This window comes from Mustela lutreola, chromosome 5, assembly GCF_030435805.1.
Source record: "Mustela lutreola isolate mMusLut2 chromosome 5, mMusLut2.pri, whole genome shotgun sequence".
Taxonomy (NCBI): domain Eukaryota; kingdom Metazoa; phylum Chordata; class Mammalia; order Carnivora; family Mustelidae; genus Mustela; species Mustela lutreola.
The window spans coordinates 58,296,215-58,311,046 of NC_081294.1; the positions used below are offsets into that span (position 1 = coordinate 58,296,215).

The 14,832-nt window shown below is 46.2% G+C and overlaps 1 protein-coding gene across 3 annotated transcripts in view; it reads left to right on the plus strand.

Moving 5' to 3' along the window:
• Positions 1-14,832, plus strand: part of WWC1 (WW and C2 domain containing 1) — a 151,648-nt gene that overhangs the window by 71,355 nt on the left and 65,461 nt on the right. For 2 of the 3 annotated variants that reach the window (XM_059174249.1, XM_059174250.1), the window contains exons 2-3: positions 1,919-2,028; positions 10,625-10,828. In XM_059174249.1, the coding sequence (XP_059030232.1) occupies positions 1,919-2,028; positions 10,625-10,828 (314 nt within the window). The remainder of the gene's footprint in view (positions 1-1,918; positions 2,029-10,624; positions 10,829-14,832) is intronic. The other variant, XM_059174251.1, reaches the window with a different exon arrangement.

Consider the following 14,832-nt stretch of genomic DNA (forward strand, 5'->3'; position numbering starts at 1 on the left):
GTAGTGTTTTCTGAGCACTCATTCCTACCAGGATCTGTGCTACATGTTCCTAAAACACGACATTCTTTAACCTAACCAACAATCTGGACAGTTGCTACTATTATCCCCACTTCTCAGATAAAGATACTGAGACTCAGGGGCACCTGGGTGGCTCCTTTGGTTAAGTGTCTGACTCTTGATTTTAGCTCAGGTCATGGTCATGAGATCAAACCGTGCCTGGGGCTCTACACTCAGCAGGGAGTCTGCTTCTCTTTCTCTCCCTCTGCCCCTCTCCCCTGACCTCAGTCACATTCTCTCTCTCTCTCTTCTCTCTCCCCCAAATAAATAAATCTTTAAAAAAGAAAGGGGGGCGTGGGGCACCTGGATGGCTCAGTCAGTTAGGCATTCAACTCTAGATTTTGGCTTATGCATGAGCTCAGGGTCATAAGATCAAGCCCCGCATCAGGCTCTGCACTCAGCATGGAGCCTGCTTGAGGTTCTCTCTCTCCCTTTCCCTCTGCCCCATCCCTCCAACCTCTCTAAAAAAAAAAATTAAAAATAAAAAACTGAAGCTCAAAGAGATTAAGTTGCCAAACCCACACACCACCCTAAGGGATGCTCACTGAATCCTTCCTCTATGGAGCAGAGTCTGTTGCATATCCTAGATCCCTCTGGCTTCATCGTCATCGACTCCCACAATACAACAGTGAATTACTGACTAACGGAAGCTTTTGGATTCTCATTTATTCAGTCAGGAGGTACTTTTCGCAGCCTGCCTGACTTGGATATATGATGGCACATGAACTTACCGCGTCCTGTCCGCAGGGGCCCTTTCAGTGTTTCTTTCTCCCCCCATATATTTTTCTTTAAGTCTGATTTGGAGTGGGGATAGAAAAGGAGATTGCACAGCATAAGAGAGAGGGTAGTTTCCCGAGGCCTGGAGGGAAGGTCTTCATCAGAACTCTGAGACCCCATCCAGTTCTTTCTCTTCCTCTCCTGTTGTACCTCAGCTTGCCACTCTATCCAAAGAGTGATGAAACAGAGCCTTCTGGTTTTCCAGGATTGGGAAGGGGTGGGAACACACAGGAGAGGGAGAACATCTGAATGTGTATTTTAAGCAGAGTCCGCAATGGGAGAAACCAAAGGCTTTCCAGAGGGGCTGCTCAGACCCACGGGCTCAGACCCACTGGCTGAAATGTTTGACTGATGGCTTGTGCTCTTTTCCAGGCTTCACAGCCCTTAATTCATTTGGTTGGATGATTTGTCTTCTCACTTAGCCACCAAGTGGGTAATTACCACCACTGCCCACCAAAATGGGGTCTTAGAGGGTGGTTATTACTAAAAAGATCGGTTTGGTCTGGATTGTTTAGGGAAGGACAGTGGTGGGTGTAGGCATTTGGGGACCTGCTCAGGAGGAAAATAAATACTTCTTTTGGCCAAATTCATAGAGATAGGACATCTGCTATTCTAGATGCTGCTGTAAGCCAGCTTTCCAGAGGACTAGTGGGCGTGACAAACATGGGATAGACCCCGAATGAAGAATGGGGGTGGGGTGGGCAGGTGGGTTGCAGATGAAGGAGCTAGAGAGGACTAGAGTCTGAGTCCAGAAACAAGACTTGACATTTGAACCCTTTTCCTCAAACCCCCCAGAGATCCAGCAACAGAGGCCCAAAGAAGGAAGATGACTTGGTCAAATCATTTCCAAATTCGTGGCAAAGCTGGGACCAGAATGCAGATTCCCCACCTCGCTCCTGGGTGATCTAATCCAGTCACCTTCCTGGGACAACAGGGACCATGGGGACAGCAGAGCCGGGGCCAGGGCGAAGTCTGTGGCTCTGTCGGGCCAGCCCAGAGGAGCAGGGAGGCTGACAGAAGCAAGGAGTTGCAAGGTCTTGGGGACGGTGGGCTGATGGAGTCTGTTTCTCCTCTCCCTTGCCAGGTACACCAAACCGCTCACCTTTGCTGACTGCATTAGTGATGAGTTGCCGCTAGGATGGGAAGAGGCGTATGACCCGCAGGTTGGAGATTACTTCATAGACCACAATACCAGTAAGTGCCTGGCCGGCCTCCCTTCCCCTTCCTGCACCCCATCCCTCTACCTCTACACCCACCTCCCTCCCCGAGTCTGAAAGAGCTGCCGGCAAAGGCTCTTAAAGCCAGATTGTGTTTTGTTTTATGTGGAGTTAGATAGAGATGTCGATGTGGATATAGATAGATAATGTATGCTCGTACCAAATAACCATTTAGAAGGGTTTTAAATAGAATCTAAAACTCTCCCCCCTTGCAACCCAGCTCCCCAGTTTTGCAGAAGCAGCCACTGCTAATAATTTCTTGTGTATCGTTCCGGAAATGTTCCAATTGTATGTTTGTGTGTACATGCATCTATTCTTTTGTTTTTTTCCTTTTTTTAATATATCTCCATTTTTGGTGCCTACAATTTTTTTTTTTTCCCATGTGAGGCAGATGTGTCATTGTCATTGCCAGGCCATTTTGGAACCAGAACCCCAGCATGTCCCTAGCAGCATGCGCATGCCTGTCTCTGTAGTGGATGGGCACCAGTGTGTGTCTCCGGCCCATCATACTGGTCAGCCCACCCTCACTTTGTGCCCGTGATCCAAGTATCCTGATCCAGAGTGCACATTCCTAGGGTCTCTGTCTCTGGGACTGTGCTGGAGGGATAGATTGAGAAAGGGAGAAGAAAGGAACAGGCATATTGGCTGACAGGTAGAGGAACTCAGGTCATGGTCCCCCCCAGCCAGGGAGAGTTGTGTATTTGGGCTTCATCGTGTCCTCTGAGATCTGCTGCCCCATTTGTCCGAGGCCTGTCTCACTCTCAACTTCTGAAGTGTAGGATTCCCTTTGTCCTTTCAGGCCAGAGGAAAGTGGGCTGAAATGGGATGTGCCTGGCCAAGCCTGAAGGCTGAGAATAGGGTAGGAAATGCTAATAGCCCCTGGTCACTGAACATACATCCTGTGCCTTGTGTTCAGCGAGGCACCAGACAGGCGTCATCTCGTTTCATCCTCCCAGCTCCCCTGTGGGGTGTTAGGAGGAATATCCCCATCTTAGACATAGAACTTAGAAGTCGTAACTGGCTGCTTAACACTCAGAGCGAAAATGCGGTACAGCTGGGATTTGAACTGGTACCAGGGAGGCAAGTTGTGCCTCCCCATTCAGTTCCTCCTCAGGTTTCCACTAGCACCCGGCCGGGCTCTATTGTGCCGCTCATCACTTTGCCTGTTATAAAGCAAGGCAGTATCTCATTCATTGCTCCATTCCCAGGCCTGTGTTTGGTAAGGCACATAGTAGGTGTGCACTTGACCTTTGTTAAATAGCAAAGGGCATACGTGCATGAATTCATGACTGAGTGAATGAATGAGCCGACTTCATTGAAGAGTTTCTGAGGGACAGCTAATGGCATTAATTGCTTTTGAGGGGGTAGCAGAGGTTTTTATTAGCACTCATGATTGCATGCTGGATAATGAGAAGTAAATATGCCTAATTGAGTGTGTGCGGGGAATGAGGTTAATGTTTGGAGGGCTGCACAGTATACTGGGTTAAACACTGATGTATAGGGACCCTAACCAGTTCTTTCCTTGTGTCTAATTGCTGAGTTCATCCCCCTCGTTAAAATCTGATGGCGAGAGTGGGATTTTACAGTGCTTCTGGGAGTTGCAGGAGAACTAGGAGGGAGGAAGGAGTAGCAGGCACCAGCAGAATTTATTCTTGAGAGGATGAGGGCCGAAACGGGGTGTATGGGCAGGTGAATAAATGGGGGCCACCATAAGAAGAATTCTGCCTGAGAGTTTTACCAGCTCTCAGGCTAGCAGGTGCCTTTTGCTTTGAACGTGTTCTCCTTGGAGGGAGGACACCACCTCTGCAGAAGGAGCCAGGGATGGAAGTGGTGTGACTGTGACCCTCCAGGAGGCCCAGGCATTCAGAGCCGTGGACTTGGACCAGTCCTCCATGTGTGTATTATTCATGGACAGAAATTACCTTCTTGAGTTATAGACCCAATAGAATGGAACAAGTTAAATCTACTATCCAACATTCATTCAGTCAGCAAATATTCACTGACCACCTGTCATGTTCCAGGCACTGTTCTCACAACTTGGGATACATGACGAGTTGCAGAATGGCAATGATTCTTGCTCTTAGCTGAAACTCAATGGACTGTACCATGCAGGGGGCCCTTATTTGTCATTTTTAATGCATCAAATAGATGGAGTGATACATGTTAACACATAAAACAAATGCACCATAATTGCCCTCATTGCTCGCCTTTTGTGTTATTTCCATTTATTTGTTATAAATAAATAAAACCAAAGGGAGAATCCTTATTCATACTGCTTCTCTCCTTTGTGATAATTTCCTTTCTATTTCCAAATACAGGGTCACTAAGTGAAAGGTCATGAAAATTTTTTGAGACTTCTGGTCCATATTCCTAGGTTGATAAGTATTTCCAGAAAACTGTAGCAGTCTGTATTGCCACCGGCAGCAAGGGTACTGTTTTCCTCATACCTTGATCAGTATGGGGTTATTTTCATTTCTTTATTATTTGATAAATTCTTCATAGGTTGAAACTGTTACTTCCCTACTTTTCATTTGCATAGTAACAAGGTTGGGCATTCTCCAGATGTTCAGCTGTTTTTAAGAGGATTGTTAAAGCCCTTGGAGAATACAGTAGTGTTAGCCACGTGGGTGTGTGTGTGGTGTGTGTAGAAAGTGGGTGTGTGGTGTGTGGAGGAGGTCGGGGGTGGAACGCAGAGTTCGGGAGTGTGGAGAACGTGTGGAATGTGTTTGCAGGTTGAGGTTGGGAGCATGAGAGAGGACAGAGAAGGGGTTCTCAATGATGGTTTCACTCAGTTGGCTAAATGTTTGTTGGCAGTAGCTGCCTTTTGGGGAGAAAGAGAATGGGGAATGCTGTTTTATGTAGCCAACTTTGTAACCTGCTGAGTGATTAAACTGTGTCCATGTATGGCTTTAATAAAAAGGAAAACTGAAAAGCAGCTAGACAAGGTGATGTGAAAGATCCTGCCGGAGTGTAAAGGTATCTGTTTGGGTTTGATGGGCTTAAGGAAGGGGAGTATGAGTGGAAGAGGCTGGGCCTGGGAGGACCCCCTCAGAGTAAGACTAATTCAGGACTAATTTAGGATTAACAGCTGTTAACAGCTTTTAACACAATACCATAGAACCCCCTGGGCACTTTTGAAAAGCCCAGTTCTAAAGGACAGTTTTTTCAACAGTTGCTGGGACAGCTGGCCCACATGGAAAAAAGTACACCTGCACTTCTGTCCCTACCTCACACCATACATAAAAATAAACTCAAATTGACCATAGACCCAAACATAAAAGGGAGAGCTAGGAGAGCAAATTGCCGTTGATTCATTCCCACCCTGCAGAGATTCTGATCTAAAACCTGGGCATCAGGAGTGTTAATATAGGGGCGCCTGGGTGGCTCAGTGGGTTAAGCCGCTGCCTTCGGCTCAGGTTATGATCTCAGGGCCCTGGGATCGAGTCCCACATCGGGCTCTCTGCTCAAAAAAAAAAAAAAAACCCCAAACAAACCATAAATGAGTCTCAAAGCCTTAGACTGAGCATGAGAAGCAAGGCCCAGGGAGCACACGCTGTACGGGGTCCATTGATACCAAGTTATAAACAGGCAGAAGCGAAGGGAGGAGGGGGTGGGGGACTACTGGGAAAAAGAGTACAGGGATTGTTAGGGCAAAGGGAATGTTTTACACATTGATTCAAGCAGTGGTTTATAATGTACACGTTTGTCAAAACATAGTGAACTATATACGCTTCAAAAGCCTGCACTTCATTGTATTTAAATGATGGCTTAGTAAAGTCGATTGAAGCAGTGTACTGATGCCCTCTTCTTACTGCAGACCAATTAAATGGAAGTCTCTGGGGTAATTCCAGTGTGCAGCCAGGCTGAAACCAGTATTCTGATGTGGGGTTGTGTGTTGTTTGTCTGTGTGTACATTCATCTATCTGTATTGGTTTCTGCTGCAAGAGATCCTGGGCCACCAAAAATGGTAGCCAAGCCAGCCTTCAGCGGAGGTTGTCCTGTTTGTTCGTATTCCAAGGAGTAGAGCCTCAGCCACAGGGCAGGCACTGGAGGGAGGGTTCATCCGGGCGGGGGGGGGGGGGCCCTAGCTGTTTGTCCAGGGCCCAGCGTTACAGCGAGCGCTCTGGTGGGTGGTCCGCGCTGGAACTCAGCATCACACCAGCCAGCCTTGCCTGCCAGCCTCAGTGACCACTCAGCCCATCTGGTTGTCACGTTTGGTGACACATTGGAATTATTGGACAAGCTTTGCAAATTGCCGTTGATTCATTCCCACCCTGCAGAGATTCTGATCTAAAACCTGGGCATCAGGAGTGTTAATATAGGGGCGCCTGGGTGGCTCAGTGGGTTAAGCCGCTGCCTTCGGCTCAGGTTATGATCTCAGGGCCCTGGGATCGAGTCCCACATCGGGCTCTCTGCTCAGCAGGGAGCCTGCTTCCCTCTCTCTCTCTCTGGCTGCCTCTCTGTCTACTTGTGATTTCTCTCTGTCAAATTAATAAATAAAATCTTTAAAAAAAAAAAAAAGAAGTGTTAATATATCGTGGAATGATTCTCATGTCGCAGTCAGGGCTTCTCAGGCATGTCTGCGTTTCAGAGTCCCCTGGGGAAGCTTTTCCAACTCTGAGTGCCTGGCTCCCACTCCGAGAAATTCCCATGTAAGTGTTCTGGGGCAGACTTCTGGCTTTTTTGTGGTTTTGGTTTTTGTAGCTCCTCGGCTGAGTCTACTACACTGTCAAGACCCCAAAATTACTGGATGAAGTATGAACTTTTTTTTTTGTAAGCAGTTTTGCTGAGAATCTGGGGGAAGAGGCACTTTCATAGGCTGTTCATGAGAATAAAAATCGATAAAACATTTTGGAAGGTAATTTGGTTGTATCTTCCCTCTAATAAGAAATATATCCTGCAGAATTATCACACAAGTTCATAAAATCATGTTTTTAACAATTGTCACTACAGTATTGATTGTGGTAGCAAAAGAACTGAAAACAATCCAAATGTTTTCCCAATAGTGGTCTGGGAAACCACTAACACCAGTCAAGCCTAATGCCATACCGTAGAATACTATACAACTATTTAAATGGTTGAAGTAGATTTAAAAAAAAAAAATTTAAAAATAAATAAAAGCAGCAATAAAATTAAAACAATAAATAACAAAAAAGCTGTTACATCTGTACCCACAAAGAAAGATGAACATGATATATCATTTGCAGATTATAGACTAGCAGACGGGACATGGGGCCATGTTGCACTAAAAATAAATTAGTGCATATGGACACACATGTATAAACCAATTTATGTATCATCAGAAGACAGTGTCTCCTAGTGTGTGAGACTCCTAGCAGCAGTTACCTCCGAGGAGCAGGATTAGAGACATGGAAACTCTCACTTCCTACTTGATAAATTTGCAGTGGTAGAATTGTGAGATTTTCCTTTTTTGTGTTTTTCAGTATTTTTCCTCAAAAATGTAGATTTTTAGGGATGCCTGGGTGGCTCAGTTGGTTAAGCAGCTGCCTTCGGCTCAGGTCATGATCCCAGCGTCCTGGGATCAAGTCCCACATCGGGCTCCTTGCTCGGCAGGGAGCCTGCTTCTCCCTCTGCCTCTGCCTGCCATTCTGTCTGCCTGTGCTTGCTCTCTCGCCCTCTCTCTCTGATAAATATATAAAATCTTAAAAAAAAAAAAAATGTAGAGTTTTAAAAGTTACAATAGAAGACATCTCCAGCCTGGCCGAGACCAGCTGTTTCTTTTCTGTGTCTTTTCTCAGCTAGAGATCTGAGGCTAGTGCTTGAGGGGCACTCAGCAGCCACTGAATCTGAGGGAGTCCACATCTACTGATGGGACACGGGGCTCAGCTTTTTTTTTTTTTTTAAGATTTTATTTCTTTAATTGACAGAGAGAGAGAGGGCAAGTAGGCAGAGTGGCAGGCAGAGGGAGAGGGAGAAGCATTCTCCCCACTGAGCAGAGAACCGATGTGGGGCTTGATCCTGAGACTCCGGGATCATGATCTGAACCAAAGTCAGATGCTTAACTGACTGAGCCACCCAGGCACCCCAGGGCCCAGCTTTATAAATACTTCCCTTCTTAATCTTTTCTTGCAGATGTTCCTCCTCCATTCTTGGTGGAAAGGTTGCAAAGCTTTTCTTAGAAGAAGCAATCTTGTGGCTCCTGCCAGCAACCTTCAGACCTGGTTTTCTTTCCCAGAAAAAGGGAGGAGGAAGAGCTAAAGGTATTGCTATTTGTGGACAGTTTAAAAACTGGTCCCACGGGGCGCCTGGGTGGCTCAGTGGGTTAAAGCCTCTGCCTTCAGCTCAGGTCATCATCTCAGGGTCCTGGGATCGAGCCCCCCATCAGGCTCTCTGCTCAGCAGAGAGCCTGCTTCTCTTCCTCTCTCTCTGCCTGCCTCTCTGCCTACTTGTGATCTGGGTCTGTCAAGTGAGTAGATAAAATCTTTAGAAAAAATACCAGCATGCTCTTAAAAAAAAAAAAAAAAAAAAAAAAAAACTGGTCCCAGAAAATAGGTTGAGCTTTACTCTCAACCACTGTTTATTTACTTTACCTGGGCAGAAGAGCTGTACGGCTTCCTTGGAAGCAGGGAGTCAGGGCCCATTAGTCTCTTTAGTAATTATAGGAGTAGATTCGGAGAGGTTAAGCAGCCTGCTCATTGTAACACAGCATTTATTGGCAGGAATGAAAACTTGACTCTGCTTTTTTTTTTTTTTTTTTAAGATTTTATTTATGTATTTATTTGAGGGAGAGAGAGAGCATGCAAGCAATGGGGAGGGGCAGACGGAGAGGGAGAGAGACAACCGCAAGCAAACTCGAACTGATCACAGAGCCCAATGCGGGGCTCCATCTTACAACCAAAGATCAGACCTGAGCTGAAATCAAGAGTCAGGTGTTTAACTGACTGAGCCCTGCCCGCCCACGCCCCCCCCCCCCCCAACCCCTGCCCCAGGCACCCCGGTCCTGCTGCTTCTGAAATCATTCTCCCTATCCCTTCTTGCTTTCATTGGAAATGCTCATTTGGTCCTGCTCAGGAGAAATGAGAGCTGTAGGGCCTGCAAAAGGTGGCATAAACTCAAATACCCCAGGAATCAGATTCATGACACAAATGAATGAAGCAGACCAGGCACAGGTCTGCGGCCAACTGTGGCCTCAGCGTGGCTGGATCTTCTGAGAAACCAGACACTAGGATTCTAATGTGTTGGTCTCCCCATTTTTACATACTAGTTACCAGCTCACAGTTAGTGAAACACTTAGGGTTAAGCAACACCTGTGTGTGTACTGGCTGGATTCACCACATGGTCCTAATGGTACAGTTTCCAGAGTGTCAGCCCCTCCAAGCCCCACCCACCACTGGGAGCTCTCTGGAGGGTTGGCAGGTGATGGGCACTGATTCTTTGACATTGATGTGACCTCTTTCGTGTCTGCTCGGCTGCCAGCTGTCCCTTTTTAAAAATGTCTATCTTTTGGGGTTTTGACTTTTTTTTCCAAATGATCGCTGTACCTACTTACTCTATACATCATTTTTTTTTAAAAGAATGAAGAAAAAAATCCTACTACCAAGACATCTCTACTCTCGACAACATACTAAATTTTTTCCTAATCTTTTTGACAATGGATGTATTATTTGAATAATCATGAAATTCTCTATGCAGTTTACCCCCTGCACTTCCACTCGCCTGTCAGAGGCTCCTTTCCACTTCATCCATATTTCTTCGAAGACACTTTAGTGGCTGTGGCAGTGAATTATGTAAAATACAGCAGACCTATTTGGCCAGTTCTTTTCCATGTGACCTTGAGCAAGTTATTTGACCTGTGTCTAGATTTTCTCTTTTGAGTAGCAGGGGTCATAACAGAATCTGCTCTTTAGGGTTGGTGTAAGGCCAGTGGGGGTAAAGAGATATAAAGTAGTTAGAACAGTGCTTGGCATTCAATTAATGTAAAATAAGTGCTAGTTATTATTCTCATTATTATTATCATTATTATCCTGATTTGGTACAAGTGCATCTTTACCTGACTCCTTTATTATATTTAATAGTAAATTACTATGGGGGAATTATTGATCTAAGGGTGTTCACATTTTAAAGCTCTTAATTTGCGTAGTCAGTCCTCTTCTAAGTTCATTCTAATTTACATTTCCAGCAGGGAATGAGGTCCCTATTTTTTCCACAGTCTCTAAGATATTATTTATTTTTCTTTACTCCACCAGAACAGTTGACCTTAAGCTTCTCTAATGTCCTTCAGCCTCTATCTAGATTAGAACGCAAACCTGTTTACACAGGTGTAAAATTAGCCTCACCATCAGGAGACAAGCTGGTATCTCGCACTGTCCTTCTCTTGGCTGTTCTGAGATGGCTTGACTTTGGGTATGGAAATTGATTCTGGTTTATTTTGTGTTTGCTTGTTTAATCCAAGTGGAGAGTCACTGTTGTTTAATAGGTAAGTTTAACCAATCTGCTTTCTATTGTGATTTCCACTTACTGTGTTTTTTGATTTCTGGGAGTGGATTCCACAGGCCACCGAGCCAGCAAGACATTTGTGAGGTGCTGATTTGGGTGTTTGGGGTCTGTTCCAGAAACCACCCAGATCGAGGACCCCCGGGTACAATGGCGGCGGGAGCAGGAGCACATGCTGAAGGATTACCTGGTGGTGGCCCAGGAGGCCTTGAGCGCGCAGAAGGAGATCTACCAGGTGAAGCAGCAGCGCCTGGAGCTCGCGCAGCAGGAGTACCAGCAGCTACATGCCGTCTGGGAGCACAAGCTGGGCTCCCAGGTCAGCTGTGAGTACCTCCCCCACCCACGCCCCGCCAGCACCCCTGCCCGGAGCTCTGGGCTGTGCTCCGTCCAGCCTGGCTTGCCTCCCAGTGCTTCCTGTCTCCTTCCATCTCTGCTTCTGCTGCAAACCACTGTCCTCTCCCACCGCCAATGCATTTCCTGCTCCTGCTTGTGCCTTTCAGTGATTCATGAGCCGTTGTCATTCCATTGCTTTCATCTGTCTGCAATCATCTCCAGCTGTACCAACTGCTCGTTGGGAGACAGAGCTCCTCACCGAAAGGGGTGTGGGGAGTAGGTAGTTCATCCTTAATGGATGGAGTTTCAAGTGGGGCAGATAAAAAAGTTCTGGAGATGGATAGTGGTGATGGTTGCACAGCTGTATAAATGTACGTAATGCCCCTGAACGGGACATTTAAAAATGCTTAAAGTGGTGAATTTTATGTTCTGTCATATTTTAGCACAATTAAAAAAAAAAACCTTCAGTGGCTTCCTGTCATTCCTTCCATGGCCTACACTGCCCTTAGTGATCAGGCCCCTGCCCGCCATGCCCACCTCAACTCTTGCAGCCATTCCCTGCACCTCGGGCTCATTCATGAGGCTCCAGAGCCCCCCACTCGGCTCCCCCAGCCTGCCCTGCATCTTTCCGCCTCAGGGCCTTTGCTCTTGCTGCACCTCTGCCTAAAATGCTCTTCTGTCTGTCCATTTGCACAGCTGGCTCCCTCTAACCCTTCCGGTTTCACCCTGCTGGTCTCCTTCTTCCTGTCAGCTCTGAGAGGCTCGCTTCTGACAACTGCCTCCACAGACTCCCTTCCCCCGTTAGCCTCTGCAATGGCTCTCTGTTTATTCCCTTCATAGCGTGTGTCACAAGACGTCTGCTTACACGTCTGTGTTCCCTCCGCGGGCGTATTCACTCTGTCGGGGTGGGGCTCCTGTCTCTTGGGCTTATGCTGGTATCTCCAGAAGAACGGGCATGTGGGGTCCCTGTCCTTCATTCCCAGGGCTCTGCCAGATCAGTATCTGTACGGGAGCCCATTCACCTCTTGCTCTGTGTTGGAGGTTTTTGTCTCTTACCACTATTTCTAATAACCATTCCTTCCCCACGTTTATTGAGTGCTGGATACATGTGGGGCTGAACTTGCTGTTTCACTGAATCCTCACTGCAGCCCTGTGGGCAAGCACAGTTAATCTCCCCTGCGTAGATAACAGAAACAGGTTAGAGGGGTCGGGGACACGCACAGGGTCTTAGAGCTGGCGAGAGGCAGCGGTAAGTTGTAAGCCCATCCCCTCTGTCCCTCCAGCATTCTTACTATGGGCCAAGTAAGGGCCTTACATTAGGCCATGCTGGTAGGATGGCCATGGCTTAGCTGGGTCACTGGACACTTCTCCTGTGTGAAGTCTACACTCTGAGAAGTTCAGTGCACCCAGGGGGAACAAAACCTGCCCAGTTCCTCCCTGTCCCAGCCCTGCCCTTTTCCTTGGTGACCCGAGTAAACCCCCAGCATCTCGGATTGTAGAAGAGAACTTCATTATACACATTAGCTTTTTCAAGGTCAAGTAATATCCGAGAGACTATCCTGAGCATTTGAGCACTTAATCTGTTTTAGGCAGCTCAGGCGGCCGTGACAAAATCTCATCGACTAGGTGGCTTAAACAACAGAAGTGTTTTTTCCCATAGTTCTGGAGACTTGGTGTCCAAGATCGGGGTGTCAGCATGGTCTGGTTCTGGTGGCAGATGGCTGTCTTCTCACTGTGTCATCACCTAGCAGAGAGACAGAGACAGCATGCTGTCTCGTGTCTCTTCTTGTACAGTCACTAACCCATCAGGAAAGCCCCACCCTGGTGACCTCATCTAAACCGAATCCTCTCCCAAAGGCCCATCTTTAAACACTGTCCCATTGGGGGTTGAGGCTTCAACATATGGATTACGGGGGCAGAGGACAGAATTCAGTCTGTAGCATTACCTTTGCCACAGCCCTAGCAGGGAGATACTGTTGTCCCCAGTGAAACTCGGGTTTGAAGAGGTAGGGTCATTTTTTTCTCTCTGAAGTCCTACAGTCTGAAAAGTGACAAGTGTGTATAAAAGCAAAACTTCCTAGTTTTGCTAGGGGACAGGATGCTTTTTACATGGACCCAAATGATCCCCCCACAAACCACTTTGTAATTTGAGAGAGTAAACTGTTATTTTCGCACGGGAGAGAGCTGCAGTCACTGCCTTACACAGGTGTAAAATTAGCCTCACCATCAGGAGACGAGCTGGTACCTCGCACTGTCTGATACGAAGCAGTAAGAACGGCATGGAGGCTTCTTGACAAAAACGCTTGCCTCCGATCAAATCATCAGGACGCAGCCAGACAGACCTATAACATGGACTACCCTACAGGATAATCGGCCTGGACTCTTTGGGGGTTAAAAAAAAACCCTGAAAAACCAGAAAAAGGGGAAATTATTCTAGACTTGAAACAACAAAAAAAAAGCTATGGAGGCATAAACCAAATTAAATGTCTGCAGACTGATTAGACCCTGGATTGGGGTAGGGGGTGGGAAGCAGCCATAGAAGACGTTCTCGGGCATTTAGAAGGTTGTCTTCAGTGCGATCATCATGTTGCGACTGTGTAGGAGAATGTCCTTGTTCCAAAGACATGCACAGAGCATCCTGTTTGCAGCTTCATTTCAAAAAAGCAGGAACGAAAAGAAACAACGGTGCCGTCAGTGTAAGGGAGCTGATCAGTAGCTGCCGATGACACATGGGCAGATTTGAATAGGGTAAACTTTCATTTTGGGTCACCATTTTTAATCATCATTCATTTGTTGAGGGCTTGCTACAAACCAGGTGACCTACTGAAAGAATTGGAGTGGACCAAGGGATGGGTAGAACAAATGTGGGAAAATGTTAAAAATTGGTGGACCTCTAGGTAAAGGAGGACATAATTATATTATTCTTTCAAATTCTCTGTACATATAGTTTTCAAAATAAAAGTTCAAGGTGGGGAAAAGAGCCAAATGGGAAAAATGCATTCCCACAGAGAAACGTGCGGTGGGAAAAGGAAGTTACTGGACTCTGAAGTCAAAGGGCCTGGGTTCAAATCTCCATTCCACGGCTACTCTGTCCTCTTTGGGAACATGCTTCACATCTCTTTACACTTGAGATTCCTTCTGTTTAAATATGGAATGTTAATAGTCCCCTTGTCTCCTGGGCTCATGTCAGAGTTTCTCAGCCTCAGTACTGCCTACATTTGGGGCCAGATAAATCTTTATTGTAGGGGCTGTCCCGTGTATTGTCGGATGTTTAGCAGCACATCTGGTCTCTACCCACTAGATGCTGGTAGTAGCCCTCCACCCCAGGCTGGAACAACCAAAGATATCTCCAGACATTGCCAAATGTATTCTAGGGGGGTGCAGAAATACCTCAGCCAAAAACCAATGGTATAGGTAAAACAATACCTTTAGAACATGTTAATGGCTCAATATTCTTCTTAGCAGGAAACACTTCACATAATATTTTGAGAGTGTGGACTCTGGAGCTGGACTGCCTGGGCTCAAATCCAGGATATGCAACTCACCAGCCATGTAACCTTGTCCAAGTTATGTCACTTTGCTCTGCCTCAAATTCTTCATCTATAAAATTGACATAATAATGGTATCACCTTCATTGAGGTGTTATGGGGCTTAAATTTATTAACAGATATAAAGTACTTTGAATAGTACTTGTCATATTCTTAAGCTCTCAATAAATAATAATTATTTGATAATTATTAGTTCATTGGCATTGAAATGATGAAAAATTTTAATAGATCTATTTGTTCTTATTTTAGCCAATAAGAATAAATACATGATCAGTGGTAGGACGTAATGATATAGTCCTATCATTTGACTCTTGGATGCTCCCAAGAGCTCCACCAAGTCCAAAGGCACCACTGATTTGAATGTTAAAGAACTTCCATAGGAAGTGACTAGGGTCATCTCAGGTAACTAGATCTGAGATCCAAACCAGCCAGGAGTTGGGGTGTCT